Genomic DNA, 20,420 nt, shown 5'->3' on the forward strand with positions numbered 1-20,420 from the left:
CAGGGTGGGGCTGCCCCCTCCTCCAGGCGGTGGTGGGAGCCGGCTGGGTGCGGCGTGGATGCGTCGTAGCCTTTCATTTAACTTGGGTTTTACAGCTTTCTCGCCGAGCCTGTTCTGTGACAGTCTTGCAAAAACAAACTCCTGCGAGACTGCCGGTGAAATGAGGTGACATAATGCCCAACTCGACAGCGTTTTGGAGAATTACCCTTGGGTGCTCTCGCTGCCGTGGTTGGGCTGTGCCAGGCTGTCCTGCCTTCTCCCATGTGAAGCACTGGAGGGGAAGAACCGATGCAGTGTGGTTTATCTGCACATCTGCATCTCCATCTAGCTGGGAACCTTGCCACATCTGGGTTTCGGCACCAGCTTCGCCTTGCGATGTCCCCGGTGCATCGGGTGCCCGCGGATGCCCATGCAAGCTGTCTCTCGGATCCCCGTTGTCTCAGTGCAGGTAGAAAGCTGCTGTTTTGGTGGCCTCCACCTCTGTGTTGGGTTTGGAGAAACCCAGAGCAGCTCCCCCAGGGAAGGATTGTGTGTAGGGTGTGATGCTGTAAACCTGGCTGCTGCAGGAGACCAGCCTAAAATGGGCCCTGCAGCTCATCCCCAGTGCTGGCTGGTGGGGCTCCAAGCCAAGAGGTTTCAGAGAGTCTGTCCCAAACCCGACACCGCTCCGAATCCCTCCGGTGGGAGCGCAGACCCTGTAGGTTACCATCCCTGCTTTGCCAAAAGCCCTCCTTGCAAATAATCCCCCCCAAAACCAAAACCTGAAACAAAACAAACCTCGTAAACTGAGGAGAATTGCATTGCTGGAGGAGCAAACTCAGTGAAGGTCTCTCATGGTGCTTTATTTTAACCACAGCTTTAAGAATAATGTTAAGCTTCTGCATTAAATGCAGGGGAAGAGTGTTTTGGAAAGCCAGGAGGGCTTTTCTCTTTCAAGCACTCTGGTTATTTTGGCAATCGACATGAGTTAAATTAAAATCGTTGAATGCAGTAATATGTAGGACGGTGAGATCTTAAAATGCTTCTTAATTTTAAGTATGTGTTTTGAGCAAACGTTTGTATGCCAAGGCTTGGGCTGGGGGATTGAAAGGCATATTGGATTATATGCTATTTGCTCTGTGTAAGCAGTGGCAATTTATTGCTGCAGATACATGTGATGCAACGCGCAAAGATTAGTTCTATCCTCTCTAAAGCATGATTATTTTGGGTCCTCTCTATACCTTAAATAGATATTCTTCTCATGTGATTTCCATCTTTTTGTGTCAACAGCCCAGGCTAAAGTTCAAATAACCATTGCATCAGCTTAATAGCACAGGCTCTGAAGAAATCTGCTCTCCATTATGGGCATTGTTTGGAAGCCTTTCCATTTTACATTTTTCCAGTGTGCAATGCAAAGATCTTGTGAATGCTGAAGCCTGCTCGGCTCCACTGGACGTGTCTTGTACAGCTCAGTGTGGTTGATGGACGCTGATGAGTGCTGTCCCGAGCAGAGCAGCAGCGTGTTCGTCATGTTCAGATGTAGAATCATAAAATCGTGGAATGGTTTGGGCTGGAAGGGACCTGGAGGATCATCTTGGTTCACCCCCCCTGCCCTGGGCAGGGACACCTCCCACCAGCCCAGGTTGCTCCAAGCCCCGTCCAACCTGGCCTTGAACACCTCCAGGGATGGGGCAGCCACAGCTTCTCGGGGCAACCTGCCCCAGGGGATCACCACCCTCAGAGCGCAAAATTTCTTCCTGATATCTCATCTAAGTCTCCCCTCTTCCAGTTTGAAGCCATTCCCCCTCGTCCCATCACTCCATGCCCATGTCACAAGTCCCTCCCCAGCTCTCCTGGAGCCCCTTTAGGCACTGGAAGGGGCTCTGAGGTCTCCCCATTTCCGCCTTCTCTTCTCCAGGCTGAACCCTCCAACTCTCCCAGCCTGTCCTCCCAGCAGAGGGGCTCCAGCCCTCCCAGCATCTCCGGGGCCTCCTCTGGCCCCGCTCCAACAGGTCCATGTCCTTCTGATGTTGGTGGCCGCAGAGCTGGAGGCAGTACTCCAGGTGGGGTCCCCCTTTTTAGTTCATGGTGAGGATCTGTGGCCTCTTTCAGGGACAACTTAGAAGCGAGCAGCTCTTAAAATTTGTGGCTGTGCAATTTTTGACTCTCATTTGCCGTATGAGTTTTCTCTCAAGCAGCAGCTTTCTCCTTCAGTCACAGTGGTGGAGAAGGATGCTGTAACGCCGCCAGCCATCGCAGGCCTGCTGGGGTTTTGGCGTGGCGTGGTAGGAGGAAGGTTGCCTGGTCATGTGCGTGTCCTCATCTGCTCCGCTCCTACAGCCGGAGCTGCCAGAGGGGAACAGGGACTTGGAGGAAGAGAGGACCTCGGGATGGCCCTGTGGAGCAAGACCCTCTGCCGTCTCCTCCCCTTTTCATAATCTTGTTTCTATTTTTTAATCATTTGCTCGTGTCAGGCTGCAGACCCGGTGCCAGAGCATTCAGCAGTCTGGAGTCAGCGTCATCCGAATGGTGCAACATGCAGGGGCAAACGTCGATAGAGATGTTTCTATCAAAGCAAACCTTAGCAAGATGAAGGGTTTGTTTGCTCTTAATGTAGGCTGGAGTTGGCGTGACTGGGGAACGTGGTGTGTCTGTGCTTGTGGCTTGGTTTGAATGGTTTAACGCAGAGTTACATATTGGAAAGCTCTTGATTGAGACCTTTTGCACCTCTTTTACAGTATCATCATGACAACAGAGAAGAGTCTAGCCGCGGACGCCGACAATTCGGAGCAGCAGCAAGCCAAGGAGGAGGAAGGAGCTGCTGAAACACAAAAGCAAGAGGCTTCCCTGGAGGAGGGGGCTCAGCAGACGTCGGAGGGACAGCCTGCGGCAGGGCAGAAGCAGAAGGCCTCCAACGGCGATACGCCCACGCACGAGGAGCAGAGCAAGAAGGAACGCCGCACCTCCGAGGGCCGGGGTCTCTCCCGCCTCTTCTCATCCTTTCTCAGGAGGCCCAAGTCTCAGGTGTCCGAAGCGGACAAAGACACTGATGCTTCTAAAGAGGCGGGAGGGGACCGGAAAGACCCGGGATTAGAAGCCAGCCCTGATGAAGACATCCTGGTGAAAGCCCCCATTGCTGCTCCGGAGCCTGAGCTCAAAACCGACCCATCGCTAGATCTCCATTCTTTAAGCAGTGCGGAAACACAGGTAAATCGCCCTGCTTTGTGTGGCGGGCTCCTATCTTTTGTTGAAAATGTGTCTTTTTAGCCAAAAACTATGAAAACTCTGTATCTTAGGATGGTAGGCTTGATCAGAAAAACTCGTGAGGTGCTAAAAAGGCTCTTGTCAACTCCCTGTGTTGCATTGCGACTTCCCCCTCTTGCCTTCCTGTACCAGACTGCCCCGCAGAGTAACTGCTCCTGAAACGTGCTGACACTTCTCAGCGTAACTTAAAACGCCCCGCGGTGACTCTTTACTCTGCCGAGGCTTGGGAAGTCGCATCAGAACTAAGGTTCAAATTCGTAGTTCCCGACAGAGTGGTTGCTTGTCGGGCTGTCCTTGGTGTGTGCAGAAGAAAGGCAGGTCAGGGGCGTGAGGTGGAGATCGCCAGAGGACGTGGATTTGGGAGAGGGTTTCTTCAACCTCAAGGAGCGCGAGCGTGGCATTTCTGGACCTGCTCACGTGTCCAGTCTGGGCTGGTGCTGAGCTTGCCAAATACAAATATTTTCTGCTTATGCATCATGTAGACAGGGATTTCTGCACAGCACGTGGGCTGAGCCCAGCCCTTGGTTGCCGTCTGATGTCTGCTCTTTACAGCCAGCGTCCTTTTTCATGGAAAATTTAAAGTTTTTAAAGCACGGTAGGAACCGAGGCAGAGAAACGCACAGGGAGACATTCACAAAGCTGCAACTGGTTATTGATTTGGGGGTGTTGGATGCCCTCTCTTACTCCTTGGGTGATTGCAGCTCTGCTGTCACTGGTGCGGCTGCCCGGAGTTAGAGAAAGGCAGGTCCCCTCCTCCTCCTGAGACGGGGGTTTCTTACATCCCCACCAGCCCGCGGGTAGTGCTGCAGTCAGAGCACATTCGTGGTAAAATCCGGATTACTTCCCCCACCGCCTTTAAGTTTTGAGCGGGCTCCAGAGAGCTCTTACATATCTGCAAACTCTGACTTTTGGAGCAGTACTCGACAAGTTAGAGCATTGCCAGCTGTGGGAAGTACTTGTAAATTTACCTCCTTAAAATCACAAAGGTGTAGAGAAGGTAGTACGTAGCATCTTTTTCTGTCTCTTCCCAAATTTCTGAGCCTGTGAAAACCATGGGATGATCTCTGTTTGTGTTTTGAACCTGTGAATGAGGAGGACCTGGAAATTTTTGTGCCATTTCAAGAAATTATGTCTTCCCGAGGAAATGCATGATTTCTTTCTCAGCCTAACTTTGATTTGCTGCTCCTGAAAGTGCGTGAATGTGCACCCGCAGCCTTCCTTCGCCACGGGCTGTTCATTTCAGACGAAGCATTTGTGCTTTTTTTTTTTTTTTGAGTTCTTATTTTAGGTCAACGTCAGTGCCTTTTTGAACTGTGACACTCGGCAGATATTTCTGCCGTGAAAGCATTTGCGAGGTGCCGCCTGTTTGATAAATGCTGACCGACGGGCATTACGAGCTTTGACTGATTCCCCGCTCCCGATTGTCCCCGGCCCTGCTGGAACAGAAGTCAGCAGCTTGTGGACATTATTTAGTTTTTAAATACCTCCGTGCGGTTGCGCCTGGGTGTGATTTCATGAGATGCGATGGGCTGAAAAGACAGGGTTTCGCTCTTCCTCTGCCGCGGCTGCGTGCTCCTGCTGCACCCAGCCACTTCCAGCGCTTCTCGGAGCCGCCTGTGAACTCGTTTAACTTGCTGAAATGGCAACGAAAAAAAAAAAAAGCAACACCGAAACAGCTTCCTTCCTCCTCCCGTCCCCAAATTGCATCTCTTCCTGCTGTTTTAGTGAATTAAATTGTCCGGCAAAGTGCTTCGGTAGGCAAAGGGAGAGCAGGGTGAAAGCTGCCTTCCCTTTTTGGGTGGCAGCGAGCTGCTCGGTCAGCTCAGACGGCCGTGAAACCTCAGCCCCCACCCCCCCGGTTTAACGCCACCGCTGCCGTGCCGAGGGCCGGCGCGCGGGAGCGCAGCCCATCGATGCCCGGGGCGGCAGTGGGAGCGTGCGGGCCGGTGCGGTGGGTGGCCTGGGAGGGGAAAAGCAGAATCACAGAATCTTCCTCCATTGGAAAAGACCTGTAAGATCATCTAGTCCAATCCTTAACCTAACACTGCCGACCCACCGCTAAACCGCGTCCCTCAGCGCTATATCTACATGACCCTTAAATCCCTCCAGGGATGGGGACTCCACCACTGCCCTGGGTAACGCATTCCAATGCCGGATGACCCTTCCAGTAAAGAAATTCTTCCAAATATCCAATCTAAACTTCCCTTGGCGCAACTGGGAGCCATTTCCTCTTGTTCTATCACTGTTAGGTGACAGACCAGGTCGACTCCCACCTCTCTGCACCCTCCTTTCAGGGCGCTGTAGGGAGTGAGAAGGTCTCCCCTCAGCCTCCTCTTCTCCAGGCTGAACACCCCCAGGTCCCTCAGCCGCTCCTCAGAAGACATGTGCTCCAGACCCCTCACCAGTCTTACTAGTCCAGAAGGTTCTGTCATTAAGACCATGAAGGTTCGCATGATGTAATCTGCTCTGATTTTTCTAATCAACCCTTTTTCCTTTTTCATTACATCCCTTATTAAATGGAGACTTGAGAATGGAGAAGAGAAGGCTCTGGAGAAGGCTCTGGGGAGCCCTTAGAGCCCCTTCCAGTGCCTAAAGGGGCTCCAGGAGAGCTGGGGAGGGACTTGTGACATGGGCATGGAGTGATGGGACGAGGGGGAATGGCTTCAAACTGGAAGAGGGGAGATTGAGGTGAGATATCAGGAAGAAATGTTTCCCTGTGAGGGTGGTGAGCCCCTGGGGCAGGTTGCCCCGAGAAGCTGTGGCTGCCCCATCCCTGGAGGTGTTCAAGGCCAGGTTGGACGGGGCTTGGAGCAACCTGGGCTGGGGGGAGGTGTCCCTGCCCAGGGCAGGGGGTGGCACTGGGTGACCTTCAAGCTCCCTTCCAACCCAAACCATTCTGTGATTCCATGAATAGCTTGAAGGGCTTTAAAAATTAACATCATTACCTCGCTCACCCAACATGCTGTTCCACGTCCCGGGTTGCACGTTTAAGTCAGATACCTAATTTTGGGGTGAGATCCCAGCCCGAAAGTGTACCTGTGCAATGCTGCTTTTGTTTGATGGTTTGTTTTGTTTTTTTTTTCCTTGAAATGTCTAAATTGCAACCTGGGGGCTGTGGGGGTTCTTTCAGCCTGCGCAGGAGGAGAGGAGGGACGACCAGGAGCCGGAGAGCAGAGAGCTCGGGGACAAGGAAGGAGGGGGAGCGAAGGAAGAGTGCGCCAAGCCAGAGCCGAAACAAGAGGCTCCGGAGACCAAAGCCGACAAGGATTTGAAAGCTGCCCAGAAAGCAGTAAAAAGGCACAGAAACATGTACTGCAAAGTCGTCTTGCTGGATGACACCATTTTTGAGTGCGCCGTGGATGTAAGTACTTTTGGGGTTTGTTTCTGCCCCTCTTTTCCCTCTCTCTTCTCCTCCCCTTGAAAAAATCACCACAAACACTATATAACGGGCGCCTCATCTGCTGCCAGTGAATGACATGACAGGCTTTACTGCAGAGCAATCTTCCCGTAAGCTATAACAACTTATTTAGTGTGTTGTAAAAATCTCTGGGTGCCTAGGAATGGTGTGTTGGTTTTTTTTTTTCTTAATTGTTCTACACTTTCCAGGGTGCATTGCTTTGTCAAGGTGCGAGGAAGTTTTTTTTTTTTTAAAAACCAAAAAGTTACCTTACTTGCTGTTTGTCTTCTCTCTCATTGGTATCCCAGGCTAGTGTTTAGGTTTCTGTGTTAGGTTGGGATTGTCTAAATATCTGCTGCCCCTTTCCTTTGAATAAAATGGGTTGTCGGGTTGATTTGTGCTTTTTTTGTTCACCCGAGATATGTTTGCCTGTCAGGTTGCGGGCTAACCTAACTCCTGCAGCGTGGATGTAAAGAAAGACATGCTGCGTTTAGCCTGCGGTTGAATATATTTGCAGTAAACAATTTAAAATTATTACGTTGACTTACAGCACTGCAAACCTCTTCATCTGAGAGCTTTTCTTCCGCTTTATTTTGTGCGTTCTCTCACAGGACAGTCTTGCTGTCAGGGCAATAAAAAGCTCGCAGAAATCCCCATTTCACTATTGAAGGACTTGTCCAGAATATTAATAATCCGGTACTTACCATTCGAGCGTACTTCCATCAAGCTTGTTTTTCCCCAGTCCCGCTGCCTAAATGGGCCAGGAGAGGGTATCTGGGCACAGGGCTCCTTGGGAACGCAGTTACCTTGGGTGATCCTGGGCAAGTAGGTCAGCGCCGGCCGTTTGTGTAACGACGTCGCTGCTCTTACTGCCTGCCGTCAGCTCGGAGCATCGCCGCCCCGCTCGCCTTCCTTCCCCTTCGCCGGGGATTTTGTCTGCAGCCCCCGAAAGGAAACCCTTCCCCGAAATGCCGGTGGCAGTTTGCCGTGGCTTCGTGCCCGAGTTCGCTGCGGCGATGCCATCGAATGCCGGGCAGGCTGCAGGGACACTGGTGGTGGGGAGAGCCGGTGGTGGTGGTGGGGTCGGTCCTGACCTGAGCAGGACGTTAGAAGTCTCTTTCTGTAGGTCCAGAGGGTCACGGTGGGCACTGCGGAGAGGATGAGGAGGTGACACCCTCCTGACTTGACAAGTACCCTTGGCTTTAACGCCAGTGGAATCCCGCTCCAGCAATTAAGACTTAATTGAGAAGGAATTGCAAAGGTGTAGGCAAAGACCAGCACAAATGCCTTTATCCGAGAAGAATAAGTGCTTTCAGACATCCTTTCCAATTAACAGCCACGGAAGGTTTTTAATTCTTATGCGTCTTTAAGTGCCAATTCCTTGAGAAATATCCAGGCTGACGCACGCGCTGTGTTACCTATAGAGTCACAACCTTACAGCTGACGGACCGGAATAAAACAAGACTCCGGTCTCGGATCAGTTGCCATGCAAATATGGCTAAAAGCAGAGATGCGGGCACAAGCCATGCATTAGTAAAGCTTATTTTGCGTCACTGGAGCTGCGCTTTCTTTTTAGCAAAGCCTCCAATAGAATTAGCTGCTTCTGGTTACCGTAGCTTTGTGCCTCAGGGATGTTTTCCTTCGTGCTTTTGGACTAAAAGGGTGTCTGTTCCTCGGGCCAGTTCGCTTCTGCAGGATTTAGAGGGGGCAAAAAAAAAAAAAAAAAGAAAGAGGAGATCGGAACGCTCAAAGTGTGTTTCTGGAGGCAAGAAGTTGTGTGCTAAGCAGCTTTCGGTGCGTAAGACAAAACTGGAGAAAGTCGGGTTTCAGCGGCACATCGGGTTGATGAAAAGGCCACGGAAATGCCGTGCCGCTGCTTCTTTTGTGACCCTATTGAGCCAGGTTGCCCCCAAAATGGGGGACTACACCAGTGGGTTGTAGTAGCAGTTCCATACCCCATGTTGATCTTCCTTTGACCAACATCTGATTGTCCGACAGCCTGGACCTGGGAGATACTGGTGCAGTAGATAGACTTTGGGAGGGAAAAAATATACAAATCCTCAGTGTTCGTTGAGTTGCGTTGAGCAGCTGAGCTTTGGGGGGCTTCAGACGTGGAGCTGGTGGTAGCAGAGACCCGCTGCAGTTCCTTTTTCCTCTCTGCCTTGAATTTTTGTGCCTGATGGTCTCTCCAATAAGGGCTGCTTGCTCAGAAGCAGCCAGGAGATCAGATTTTGAGCTACTTAGGACTTTTTTCCCTTCTTGGCAGTGTAGAGCGTGGTTTGATTACGTTCCCTTTTCCCTTCTCCCGTGAACAAGGGCAGGCGAAAACCAGCCTGTCCTACAGAATTTCTTTTGTCTATGTGCAGAAACACGCCAAGGGACAGGATCTACTTAAAAAAGTCTGTGACCACCTCAATCTCCTGGAAGAAGACTACTTCGGCTTGGCCATATGGGACACCCCGACCTCCAGGGTAAGCAGCTGCTGTTGCGTGATGGGTTCAGTTCTTTCAAAGGATCATCTCCCCTGCTGAGGAGGTGGTGCATAAGCTCTTCTTAAAACTCTTTTTGGTGTTTTCTCCCCCAAAAAAGACTAAGAGGGTCATCAGAGAAGCAGAAATTGTCAACAGAGGACTACAGGAGCGTGGATTTTAGTAAAAAAGCGATGTGAACTTGGATCTTCACCTGGAGGAAGTTGATTATATTAGTTTACTGCAAAATGATGCTTTTCATTCATAAAGCTGTAGCTGAAGAAGGCAGGCTGCCCTCGCAGTGGTGTCAGCGTTGGTACAGTTTGCTCAGAGCCATCCAGAGCAGTGTTGAGTCGAGGCTTTGCCCTGCAAAAGAACACGCGTGACTCTTCCTACCGAAACTCTTACTCATGTGGTTTCAGTTTAAGGTCTTTGTTTGGTTAGACTCAAGCAGTGTCTTCTCTTTTAAGCCCTTGGTTATGCTTTAACTCAAGCAATTACTCAAGCTCCATTCCCTGACGGTACCCAAATAGCTAAATTGAAATCAAGGACCCACTTTTCCATGCTTTAGACCAGTTCTGCTGCTCCGCGTTCTGACTACTCCCATGCTTCGCCTATAGCAGTCGCTTATGGGCCGGCTTACTATGGCTGTCAGACATATTTGTTATTAAATATTAATAAGTGCAAGTGTGAATTTTTAATACACGGGCAAAAAAAAGCCCAGAACGTTGCTATTTGAGGCAGGCAGAGCTCTGTCTTGGGTTTGTTTTAGTCTCTGGTGTCTCTATTTTCTTGCATGTGAAATTTGCTTCCATGTATATATATCTCTCTATATATATATCCTGGATTTTTTACGCTGGGAGTTTGTTGTGCTGGCAGAGGGAGGGATAGGTGTACTTTTAGATCCAACTAAAAGCAAAAAGAGTTTGGCTGGGGCAGCTCAACCTCTCACTCTCGTGCTGTGGGTAGCTCGCTGCGGCATCTCCCGCACCCCCGGGACTTGCGCTTCTCGTGTCCCGGCGTGCTGGCATCAATTCTTCCGAAACCAAAAGTGTGCACTTCCTCCCCCCGCCCCTCCCCAGCCGACAAGGGCTCAGAGTTTGTGCAGCTTTTTAACCGCAGGGACTGAAAACAGATAGTTTTGTTCGGTTTGTGTCCCAGAACCGGGAGCTGCGGAAGGTAAAGCCGCTGTGCGTGGGTTTAGCTCCAGTGCAGAGTGATGAGGTCCTTGGTGGAAGTCTGGTTTGCTCTGGTGGGGGAAAACACCATTTTTGGGGGTTTTTGGGGGGGAATCTTTCCGGTTATGTTTCATTGAACTTTGAAATCTGAAGCTCTGTCTCTCTCCTGCTGTGATGTCAAAGACCCGACACGGAGTTACTGATTCACAGGTAAAAATGATCTCAATGGGAAACCAAGGGGTGAGCTCCTGCGCCTCACCCGCGGCTGTGCGGAGCAGGCGGAGATGCACGTGTGTATTCCCGGGCAAGGAAGGGTTGTACGTGGCAGTTTCCACCTTGATATTTAGGGAATAAACATTCCTGGGGACGGGTATTTTCCCACGCGGGAATAGGAGAGGGTGACAGCGGATAGAGCACTGGTGGTCGGCACCGGAGGAGCTTCATGCTCACGCTGCTCTGAAAGGGAGGATTGTTTCCTACTAATTCATGACACAGCGTTGGATAAAAGTGCCGTTAATTGCTGTACCCGTCATTGTCTGCCGGATCAGGCAGGGTGAGTGCCGGGGATGCGTGACTGCTCCCCGCGCTCGGCTGCCCGAAACCCCCGCGGTGACGAGCAGTCGTGGTACCAGTGTGGATGTAGAGATGCTCTGCTTGAAACAGTGACCCTAAAAAGACAGCAAGAGGCACGTCTGCCTTTCAAATGGATTTTGTATCCCTGGTTTTATCGGTTAGAGGGGCAAGCATATAAAAAGATAAGATTAAATGTAAGTATCGCTGTCTCCCTGCCATGAAGTTACGTCTCCTTCTGGTCAAGACAGATTAGCTCGGGGGATTCAATGGGTTAATTCCTTCACCTCGGGAGACCTGAGCGTCCAAATCCTGCTCAGGGCTGGTGAAAATGAAGAAGGTGGTTTAATGTAGGCTCTCCAGGAGGGCTGTGAGCACCACGCCATCCCCTCTGGCGGGGCAGACCCTGACCTCTGCAAAGGGAAAGGCTCAGGCTTGATGTGCCAGGAGCTGCTCACACCGTGCTGGCGAAAGCAGGAGTTGATTTTTGAGGCTTGTGTTGCACCACCATCCCACAAACCCCCAAATTACAAAGAAGGGGGGGGAAAAAAAGGGTATGTTTCTAAATTTGTAGCTGAGATAATTACTAGCAACTTGAGTCATACTTAAAAGAGACGAAGTTTATGTCACGCTCCTGTAAAATATTCCAGCCTTCCCCAGCGATTGGATGTTTTCACTCGTATTTCAGTGATTAGGTCGTTAAAAACCATAGCTAATAATAGGAAGACTTGGCAATCTTTGTTCTGAATAGGGTAAGTATGGACTCAGGGTGCCTAAAATGAATGCAGACATCCCATTTGCCTGTTTTAAAAGGTGCTGGAGGAAGAAAACGTGTTGCACAATCGCCCCTCGTAGCTGGATGTGGCTGTGACCGTACCCACTGCTATTTGTTTACAGCCCTAATATGCTGCTTTTTTTTTCCCCCCTCCTGTGCCTCCCCTGTGAGTTCCTGGTGGGTGAAGAGTTGGAAATGCAACCACTGAGACCGCAGAGTGGAGTAAAAGTTGTGAAAAATGCACCGTCTCTCCGGTTTCCATGGCTGCGTTCATGTCAAATGTTGTCTTTTTGCCGTATTTTTAGTGATTTGCAGTTTTCTGTGGTGTTTCTGGAACGTCTGTTAAACTGTGAATGTTTTTATCCTCTTACAGACGTGGCTGGATCCTGCCAAAGAAATAAAAAAACAGGTTCACGGTGAGTAGATTGAATTTATCATGTGGGTGTGTGTGGTTTCTCCCTCCTTCTCTAAATACGCGTGGCTTTGGCGGGGGATGCAGAGAGCCCAAGGATGGGTGAGGGTTCGAGCGAGGGTGTCTGGCAGCGATCAGCGCGAGTTCAGGCAGTCTGTGCATCCTTTCTCTTCTTCTTAAGCACTTAGCGATGCTCTAGATTTAGGAAAAAGATGACATTTCTTTGGGAAGACGTCACTTGGGGTGCGTTTGCCCTATGCAAATCCACGCTGTCCTTGACGCTGAAATGGGAGATCTGCTCCCGCTTGGAGGATGGGGAAAATAGGCGTCAGCGGGAACCACTTTGATCTCAAAGGAGATGGAGAGAGCTCGAGCAATCTTGCATGCTGTAGCAAGGTTTTATAGACTCTGAGGCTGCTTTGGGGTCCAAGTGTGGGTAACCCACTGCTTTGGGGTCCAAGTGTGGGAGTGATAAATGGCTCAAGTAGTATCGGGGCAAATGTCAGATGCTCTCCAAAGTGGGATTTTAAGGTCTGCTAGCACTGAATTAGTTCCAGATGAGGGCAGTGTCGAAGTGAAATAAATTTTAGAGGCTTTTGTTTTCTCTCAGGAGCAAGTCTGCCTGCTTCAAAAGTAAAATACTGTTTTACGAAAGTAAAATACTGTTTTAGGTATGCTTTTGGGGGGGGGCACGCAGCAAAGCGTGTCACTAAGTACAGATTAGAGGGGGAAATACCGCAGGGCTGTGGAGCAGGAAAAGCTCCCGCTCTTATCACCTTCGCTTTGAATGGATAGCAGGATGTTTGCGAAGGGCATGAGCTGCTCCTGCCGTGCCGTGCGGTGCAGGTAAAACTCAGCTCCTGAGCACAATGAGCAAACTGCTATGGAATCTGGTCCCCTGAGGTGGGTTAAATGGCAGATTATTTGAGTTTACTTGAATATATGTTGAATGTACACGTGAATATGTGTACGCAGGTATATGTCGGGGGTACGTACGCAGGGAGTCAATCTCTGCGTCCTCCTCGCAATACGTAGGAAACCTCTGCTGCCTAAAATGTCTCCGTGGAATAACTTGTTTTGAACTGTGCGTAATGGCAACAACACGCTGTGCCTTTAATCCCGGTTATGGTGTTGCGTAAGAAGTAAATCCCTGAATGCTACGTCGGCCCCCCCTCCTCCCTGTCTGAGATTGTGATAAAGCTCTCAGCAACTTAACCGCAGGGGTATCTTCTCTTTCTGAAATGAATATTAGTTTGAACTGCGGTGTGAAAGGGCACAGCCGGCGGGAGCTGTCACTATGAAAATGACTTTGAGTGCTTTATGGGTCGGTCAGGATTGTTTTCTTTGGGTAAACGTGATTATTTTCAAAGAAGACGAGTAACCCCTTCATCTCTGTCACCTAGAGGCTGTCCATACACAAATAATATCAATTCTAGGCGTGATTATGTGAGTCCTCACTCCAGTTACTGCCGTAACAGTGCTGTACCAGGTTTGCAGCCAGCTCTACTAAAGCATTTAGGTCTGCACTTGTAAAGCTCTTGCTGTCTCGGTGCTTGCTGGTTTCTTCCAGAGACTGCTGCTTGGGTTGTGTGGAGTTTAAACTGTGGTCTGACCGCAGTGCATTAGGCTGCCGAGTGATTTAGCACATCTGCTCCTCGCGAGAAATTCGAAAATTGGGTCAGGTGATAGAACAATGCTCGTTCATTAACCTGGAGCGCACGCCTGACCTCTCTTCATCGATCTTTTTCTTTTTCAGTCAGTGAAAAAAATATGTAATTTAGCCTCTTAGCAATGAATTTAATTTTTTACCGCAAGTTGTGCTTTATTCACGTCTGTTTGCCTGCCCTGCTTTTCTCCTGCTTGTATCTCAGCTCCTGGAAATGGAATTGTATCTTACACCGTCTGCTAAGCAGCAGCGGGCGGGCGAGCGGTGTTAAAATCAGTATTATGATCTGCTGGCCGTATTTGGAAGATCAAACGGGATGTTCCCAGCTTTTTCGTAAAGATTGACTAGCACGAAGCTGTTCTGGCGCGTTTATTTTTCTCAACCCCTTCTTTGTAATTGCAGGAGGCCCCTGGGATTTTACCTTCAATGTCAAATTTTATCCGCCGGATCCCGCGCAGCTGACAGAGGACATAACCAGGTGAATTAGCTCAAGGGATGCAGGGAGCTCGCTGAGCACAGGAAACCACTAGAATTGGAAGACTGAATAGATATTTTTAATATTTGGGTGTTATCCTATCCTTCAGCAAGGAGATCGGATGTCTTGGAGGGTTTTTTGTTTGTTTTTCGTGGATGTGTGGGATGCTCCCACTCTTCACTGAAGTCCACACGCGTATAGTCCTGGCTTGTGAGTGTTTGTATAGAAAAGTAAATTTTTGATTTAAAATCAAGATTTTTCTGATTGTAAGTGTCCTCTACTCCCTTTCCAGTGTGGAGGTGACCTTAAGTCCTCCTGTCCTCCGTGGGGAATATTACCCCATAAGTAAAAATACAGCTAGAAATTAGAAACCAGCATCATGCTGCGTTCATCAGTGGCATAAAAAAAGAGATTCTGTTGGATCCTCAACTTTCTGAAGTTTCTCTATGCTCTCTGTAAATGGTATTTTGCCTTTTTTCCCCCCTGCCCAGGTATTACTTGTGTCTTCAGCTTAGACAAGACATCATTACGGGGCGGCTGCCCTGTTCCTTTGCGACTTTGGCTCTGCTGGGTTCCTACACGGTCCAGTCCGAGTTGGGAGACTACGATCCCGATCTACACGGCCCAGATTATATCAGTGAATTTAAATTGGCACCGAACCAGACGAAAGAGTTGGAAGAGAAGGTTGTGGAGCTTCATAAAACATACAGGTAAGGTGTGGCGACTGGAGGACTTGTGCACAGCAGCCTGGAATAATGGAAATAATGGGGCTTTCTGGTATTTTCCCCATCTCTGTTGTTGCCTTTGGTTTCCTGCTGCACCGATTTTTATGTTGGCAGGAGAAGCTTTAACAGTAAGGTTTTCAGCTACTGACAACATTGGCTATTTAAAAATGATCTAATACTTTATAACAAAATCTTTCTAGAAGCTGGAATTCTTTTTTCCTACGTGAAGAGGAAACTGTTTTTAGCAAGCAGCTGCAAAGTCTTGCTCTTTTTCAACAGTATAGCTGTGAAAGTGGTTTTTATTTCATGTGAAAATGCAAAGTTGGCTTGTTTTAACTTTGCCCTGTGGCCTTTTTTTTTTTTTTTTTAATCTGTTTGCTTTGGGATTTATGTAATTTTTTGATTGCAGTCTGGTTGGAGCAGATCCTGTATCTTTGTGTAGCCTACAGCATGTTTGGGGTTTTCTGCTGCCACTTGTAATAAGTAACACTTTATAGTGTGGAATTTTGCCGGATAATGCAGGAGCTATAGCCCTGCACTTAGGCTGTCCTCCTCCTGTTTCTCAGCGTGGCCATGACCTGGATAGATGTGACTTGTTGAGGTAGGGTTGAAGGACTCCTGGGAGGTCCCTCTGGTACTGGATTAAAGGGTCACAGCAGCTGCACCTCTTCCTCACCTTATTCTGAGGTTATTTTTATAGATATGCTCGAGTACGTGGATGGCAGGAGCTGTGTGACAGCAGCCAGCCGGCAGCTTCTCCATCCTTCTACACTTTGGGGTTTTAAGGGGGGGAAAAAAAGCCTATAAAACCACTCTGTGATCCCAAGGCCTTCAGCCAGAGCTCCTTGACCTGTGAAAAGCTGCCGGCTGATGCACTAATAACGAGAACAGAGCGAAGAGGAGACCTTCTCGTGGGGAGACGGCAACTAATAACCTGAGTGCAGGAGGGAAGGGTGGCCGTGTGCCCCCGGCTGTGACCAAAGCTACAATTAACACCTCGCCAACCCCGCAAATCAATGCTTTAAATTGATTCCCCTCCATTTGCGCTGAGAGGAGAGGAAATGAGGGAAAATAAGTACTGGGCCGCTGACAAGCTTCATGACTTGAAGTCAAAGGCCGTTCGCTGTGCTAGAAGTGGCAGATCACGTTGCTGAATTATTCATGGCTTCATTAGAAGGATACTTCAAGGTACAGGTCGTAGTTATATTTAATCTCCTGCGTGCAGGAGGGAGGAAGCAGTACGCACCCGTGTAATTTCTGGTCCGTATTCTGTGAACATTAAACTGTCAGAGCTTTTTCAGTGGGAAAACTCTGCTAAAGCGAGCTCCGTCTCGCTCCGTCTCTAGCTACGTTATTCACAAAGCATGTGTTGGGGATGGCGACTGCTCCTGGGTCTCTCCTAGAGGATTGTCCTCACAGTCCTCTTTGTCTACCCTGTCTCCCACCACTAAAACCTCTATTTATGCCGCACACAAGACGTATGCGAGCGCTCGGTAAGGAAGACATCAAAGCAGGGAACAAAATGAGATGTGTACAGCCCAGTGCTCTCCCAGCAGAGCTGTTAGGTGGCCCTCTTCCACCAGAAACTTATTAACGAGGGCACTTCAATAACGCTGATAATAGCCTCCATTATCAGGATGTTTCTGTTAAGCGAAGATGTGGTGTGTTGCCCCTCCTGCAGACAGGGTACCATCTGTTCCCAGAAAACGTCTCATTCATCTGGTCTGCCCCAGTAGGAATCGCTGCCGAGTGGTCTCAGCTGTCCTTGCAGTCGCTTTGGAGAACAATAGCTGGGTTGGGGGGGTGTCCGGAGGCAGAAGGTCCGGGAGGACAGTACCTGTCACCCTCTGCCTTCGGCTGAATTGGTGTTTCTTCCACTGAATCAGGTTTTGTACCCCTCGCTGCGCTTCCTCCCTTATTTTCTTCTCCGGTGTCGGCACAGCTGCACAGAAATATGGTGCATCTGTTTGATGAGGATGTCTCAAAGCACAGATTTGTGTATTCAGAGCAATTCAGTAATTCGTCAGCTGGGCACGAATTTGTTTGTATTGAAAGCGAAAGAAAACCTAACAAGTAAATGGTTTTGTGAAGACTGATCCATCCCCTCCTAAAAGCAGTAGTTACTGGAACACCAAACCCTGTCTCTCTTTCCCCAGATCCATGACTCCAGCCCAAGCAGACCTGGAATTCCTTGAGAATGCAAAAAAGCTGTCTATGTATGGAGTCGACCTTCACCAAGCCAAGGTGAGAGTCAGCGTGTGTGCACCTGCCTGTGGATTTTGTAATTTGATTATCTTTCCCTCGTAGGAGCAGTACTTACCCATTTCGGGAGGCTCCTTTGGAAAGGTAAAGGAAGTCAGCTGGCGACTGGTGCAGAACGAGACACAGAACAGAAATGCCTCCAGCACTCTTGAAAGAGGAGTGATTTGTCCTGATTGTTTATTATTTATGTAGTAGAGGCAGCTTTGCAAAGCTACCGATGTAGGCAGGTCCTTGCTCTGAGGCGCTTAGAATATATGGCTCTGACCCCGCGAGGTGAGCCGCTGCGCTTGGGGGAGTGCAGGACGGGCTGTAGATGGGCCCTTCGGGCGAAGAGCATCGCAGGGGAGAGCGGCGGAAGGGAGGAGGCTGTAGGGAGGAAGGTGAAGGAGGAGCGAGCCTGGCCCTGCTGCACAGGGAGCTGAAGTCTGGCTGGTGGGGAGATGGATTTGGGGGGAGACCACAGGGGTGATTTGCAAGGCAGACGTTGACCTGAAACTCGTAACCCTGACGCTGCTTAAATCCTCATCTGCTTTCCCAGGACTTGGAAGGAGTGGATATCACTCTGGGAGTCTGTTCCAGTGGCCTTCTTGTTTACAAAGATAAACTGAGAATCAACCGCTTCCCTTGGCCCAAGGTCCTGAAGATTTCCTACAAACGCAGCAGCTTCTTTATTAAGATTCGGCCAGGGGAGGTACGTTCTGCGTGTCGTCTTTAATTGCCTTCTGATTGCCACCAGCGTGACAAAGTGGGGGGAGGGAGCAAGCTTTTTGCTGAATGAGTGTATAAACTCTATAGGGTGAGAGTATAAACTCTATAGGGTTTCGGATTTTGGCTCGGTGCTAAGTTGGGGCAGAGCCCGCTGACCTTGCTGAAGCTGGAAACCAGCGGGTGCCAATTTAAACAACGTGTCGTCCAGCACCACCTCCTGGCACTGCCTGGTATTCCCGGCATCCAGGGCAAAGCAGGGGGAAGTTCACGGTCGAAACTGGGAGAGGACTAGTTCCTCTTTTAAAAACAGGGCAAGACAAAGGCTCTTTATCTCGCTTTCATTTTTTAAAAAAATAAAATAAAAAAATGCAGGCGCATCCCTTTTCACTTAAGACTGCAGGATGTCTGGGAGGGGGGGGCTGCCCTGACGCTGCCTCTCGTGAACGGGGAGCTCCCCGGAGCAGCCTGGTCGCTGGAAACGCGATGGGGAGAGAGGCTGCGATGGGGATCTGTCCCTTTCCGCCTCTTCTTCCTCTTCCTCTTCGACTGCCATGACGCAGCCTTGCAGGGAAGGCAATTTTCGACACCGTCCAGCAGCTGGGCAGCGTGATGGGGGGGTGGTAAATGAGTCTGAACGGCTGCAAAACACCCAGCACGCTCCTCTGGAAATCCCGGTGCCTCCTGAGGGATGCGTGGGGGTTGTGGAGCAAGCCCTGTCTTTTCTTGGCCCCGAGCTCCTCCTGCACACAGTTCAGTTGCTCTCGGGCTGGACCAGCAGGTTGTGCTGGAGCAGAACTGGTCGGTGGGCTGGGAACTGGACTCCTGCTACATTTATTTCTTGCTATACCTAAATAACTTACGTTTTCCGCAGCAAGAACAGTATGAAAGTACAATTGGGTTCAAGCTACCAAGTTACCGGGCGGCGAAGAAGCTGTGGAAAGTATGTGTTGAACATCACACGTTTTTCAGGTGGGTTTTCTAAACAGTAGGCTCGTCTTGAATAACTACTGCTTTAGATTAGCTGCTGAATATGAGCGCTCCTTCATTGTTCCTTAGGGTTTCACAGAAATCAGAGTGAAATGGTTGCAGAGACATGAAGTGTTTATATTGCAGCAAATTTCTAGGCGGCTTCCACTTCATAATATACATAAGACCGAGGGCTTCCGGCTTATGTAGGTGTGGGGCTTATTGTTAGCGCGTGTTGTTTTGCTAATCGAGTGTATGCAAGCGACTTCTTTAATTTGTATTTTAAATTCTCTTTACCTGCCGCTTCCTGGATCTGGAGGTATGGTTTTTAAATCGTGCCTGTGGTTTTCAGGCTGACTTCCACCGAGGCCATCCCGAAGAGCAGGTTCCTGGCGCTGGGCTCCAAGTTCCGCTACAGCGGCCGGACGCAGGCGCAGACGAGGCAGGCGAGTGCCTTGATCGACCGACCCGCTCCCCAGTTCGAGCGGACGGCAAGTAAGCGAGCCTCCAGGAGCCTCGACGGAGGTGAGTGTCTGGTGCCTCTTCTCCCTCTGTGGCTGGATTCAGTAGGATGCTGAAATACTCCTTAAATATCACCTAAATTCCCTGCTTTAAAAAAAAAAATCAAAACAAAAACATAACTTCTCACTTTAATACAAGACCTGGGTATAAAATGCCAACTGATAGTAGTCCCGGCAAGAACTGACTGACAAAAAGGATGTAGGTGGGTGCTGAAGGCTTGTGGCAAAGTTCTGGTTGTAAAGATATTTCCCTATTCAATCTCAACGCATTTTCCTTTTAGCAAATGGGGAATTAAGCTATCCTAAGATTTGTTTTGTTTAACATAGCTTCTTAAATTACATTGTTTTCCTTGAGGGGGAGATTTTTTGCCGCAACTGTTTGAAACCTTTTCAGTGTCTGTTAAAACGATGCTAATGTTGAAGTTTGTGGCATTTTGCTCAGGTGGGCTCATCTCTGACATTTTTGAAAGAGCTGGATAGCAGCAGGCTAGAGGAGGTGAGGCATGGAAGGGCGAGTGCCTACGTTTGCTCCCCTTGATCTGGATCCTGAGGTGCTTGTAAAATTAGGATCCAGGACAAAGGGGAGCATCCCTTTGCACTGAGAGGATGCAGGGCAAATGGGAGCATCCCTTTGCTCTGAGAGGACCTGGGATAAAGGGGAGCATCCCTTTGCACCAAGAGGATGCAGGGCAAAGCAGAGCATCCCTTTGCACTGAGAGGGTCCAGGGCAACACAGGGCATCCCTTTGCACCGAGAAGGACCTGGGATAAAGGGGAGCATCCCTTTGCACCAAGAGGATGCAGGGCAAAGCAGAGCATCCCTTTGCACTGAGAGGATGCAGGGCAAAGCGGAGCATCCCTTTGCACTGAGAGGGTCCAGGGCAACACAGGGCATCCCTTTGCACCGAGAGGGTCCAGGGCAAAGCGGAGCATCCCTTTGCACTGAGAGGATGCAGGGCAAAGCGGAGCATCCCTTTGCACTGAGAGGGTCCAGGGCAACACAGGGCATCCCTTTGCACCGAGAGGGTCCAGGGCAAAGCGGAGCATCCCTTTGC

At 49.7% G+C, this 20,420-nt stretch overlaps 1 protein-coding gene across 2 annotated transcripts in view; it reads left to right on the top strand.

Annotated features, from left to right (window-relative positions):
- The first annotated feature begins 2,724 nt into the window (after positions 1 to 2,724).
- Positions 2,725 to 20,420, top strand: part of EPB41 (erythrocyte membrane protein band 4.1) — a 49,995-nt gene continuing 32,299 nt past the window's right edge. The window contains exons 1-10 of one of the 2 annotated variants that reach the window (XM_009888330.1): positions 2,725 to 3,186; positions 6,374 to 6,604; positions 9,007 to 9,111; positions 12,005 to 12,047; positions 14,112 to 14,187; positions 14,676 to 14,894; positions 17,066 to 17,153; positions 17,710 to 17,862; positions 18,751 to 18,848; positions 19,198 to 19,370. In XM_009888330.1, coding sequence (XP_009886632.1) covers positions 2,725 to 3,186; positions 6,374 to 6,604; positions 9,007 to 9,111; positions 12,005 to 12,047; positions 14,112 to 14,187; positions 14,676 to 14,894; positions 17,066 to 17,153; positions 17,710 to 17,862; positions 18,751 to 18,848; positions 19,198 to 19,370 — 1,648 coding nt within the window. The remainder of the gene's footprint in view (positions 3,187 to 6,373; positions 6,605 to 9,006; positions 9,112 to 12,004; positions 12,048 to 14,111; positions 14,188 to 14,675; positions 14,895 to 17,065; positions 17,154 to 17,709; positions 17,863 to 18,750; positions 18,849 to 19,197; positions 19,371 to 20,420) is intronic. The other variant, XM_009888331.1, reaches the window with a different exon arrangement.

The sequence above is a fragment of the Charadrius vociferus genome, unplaced genomic scaffold (assembly GCF_000708025.1).
Source record: "Charadrius vociferus isolate BGI_N301 unplaced genomic scaffold, ASM70802v2 scaffold877, whole genome shotgun sequence".
NCBI lineage: Eukaryota > Metazoa > Chordata > Aves > Charadriiformes > Charadriidae > Charadrius > Charadrius vociferus.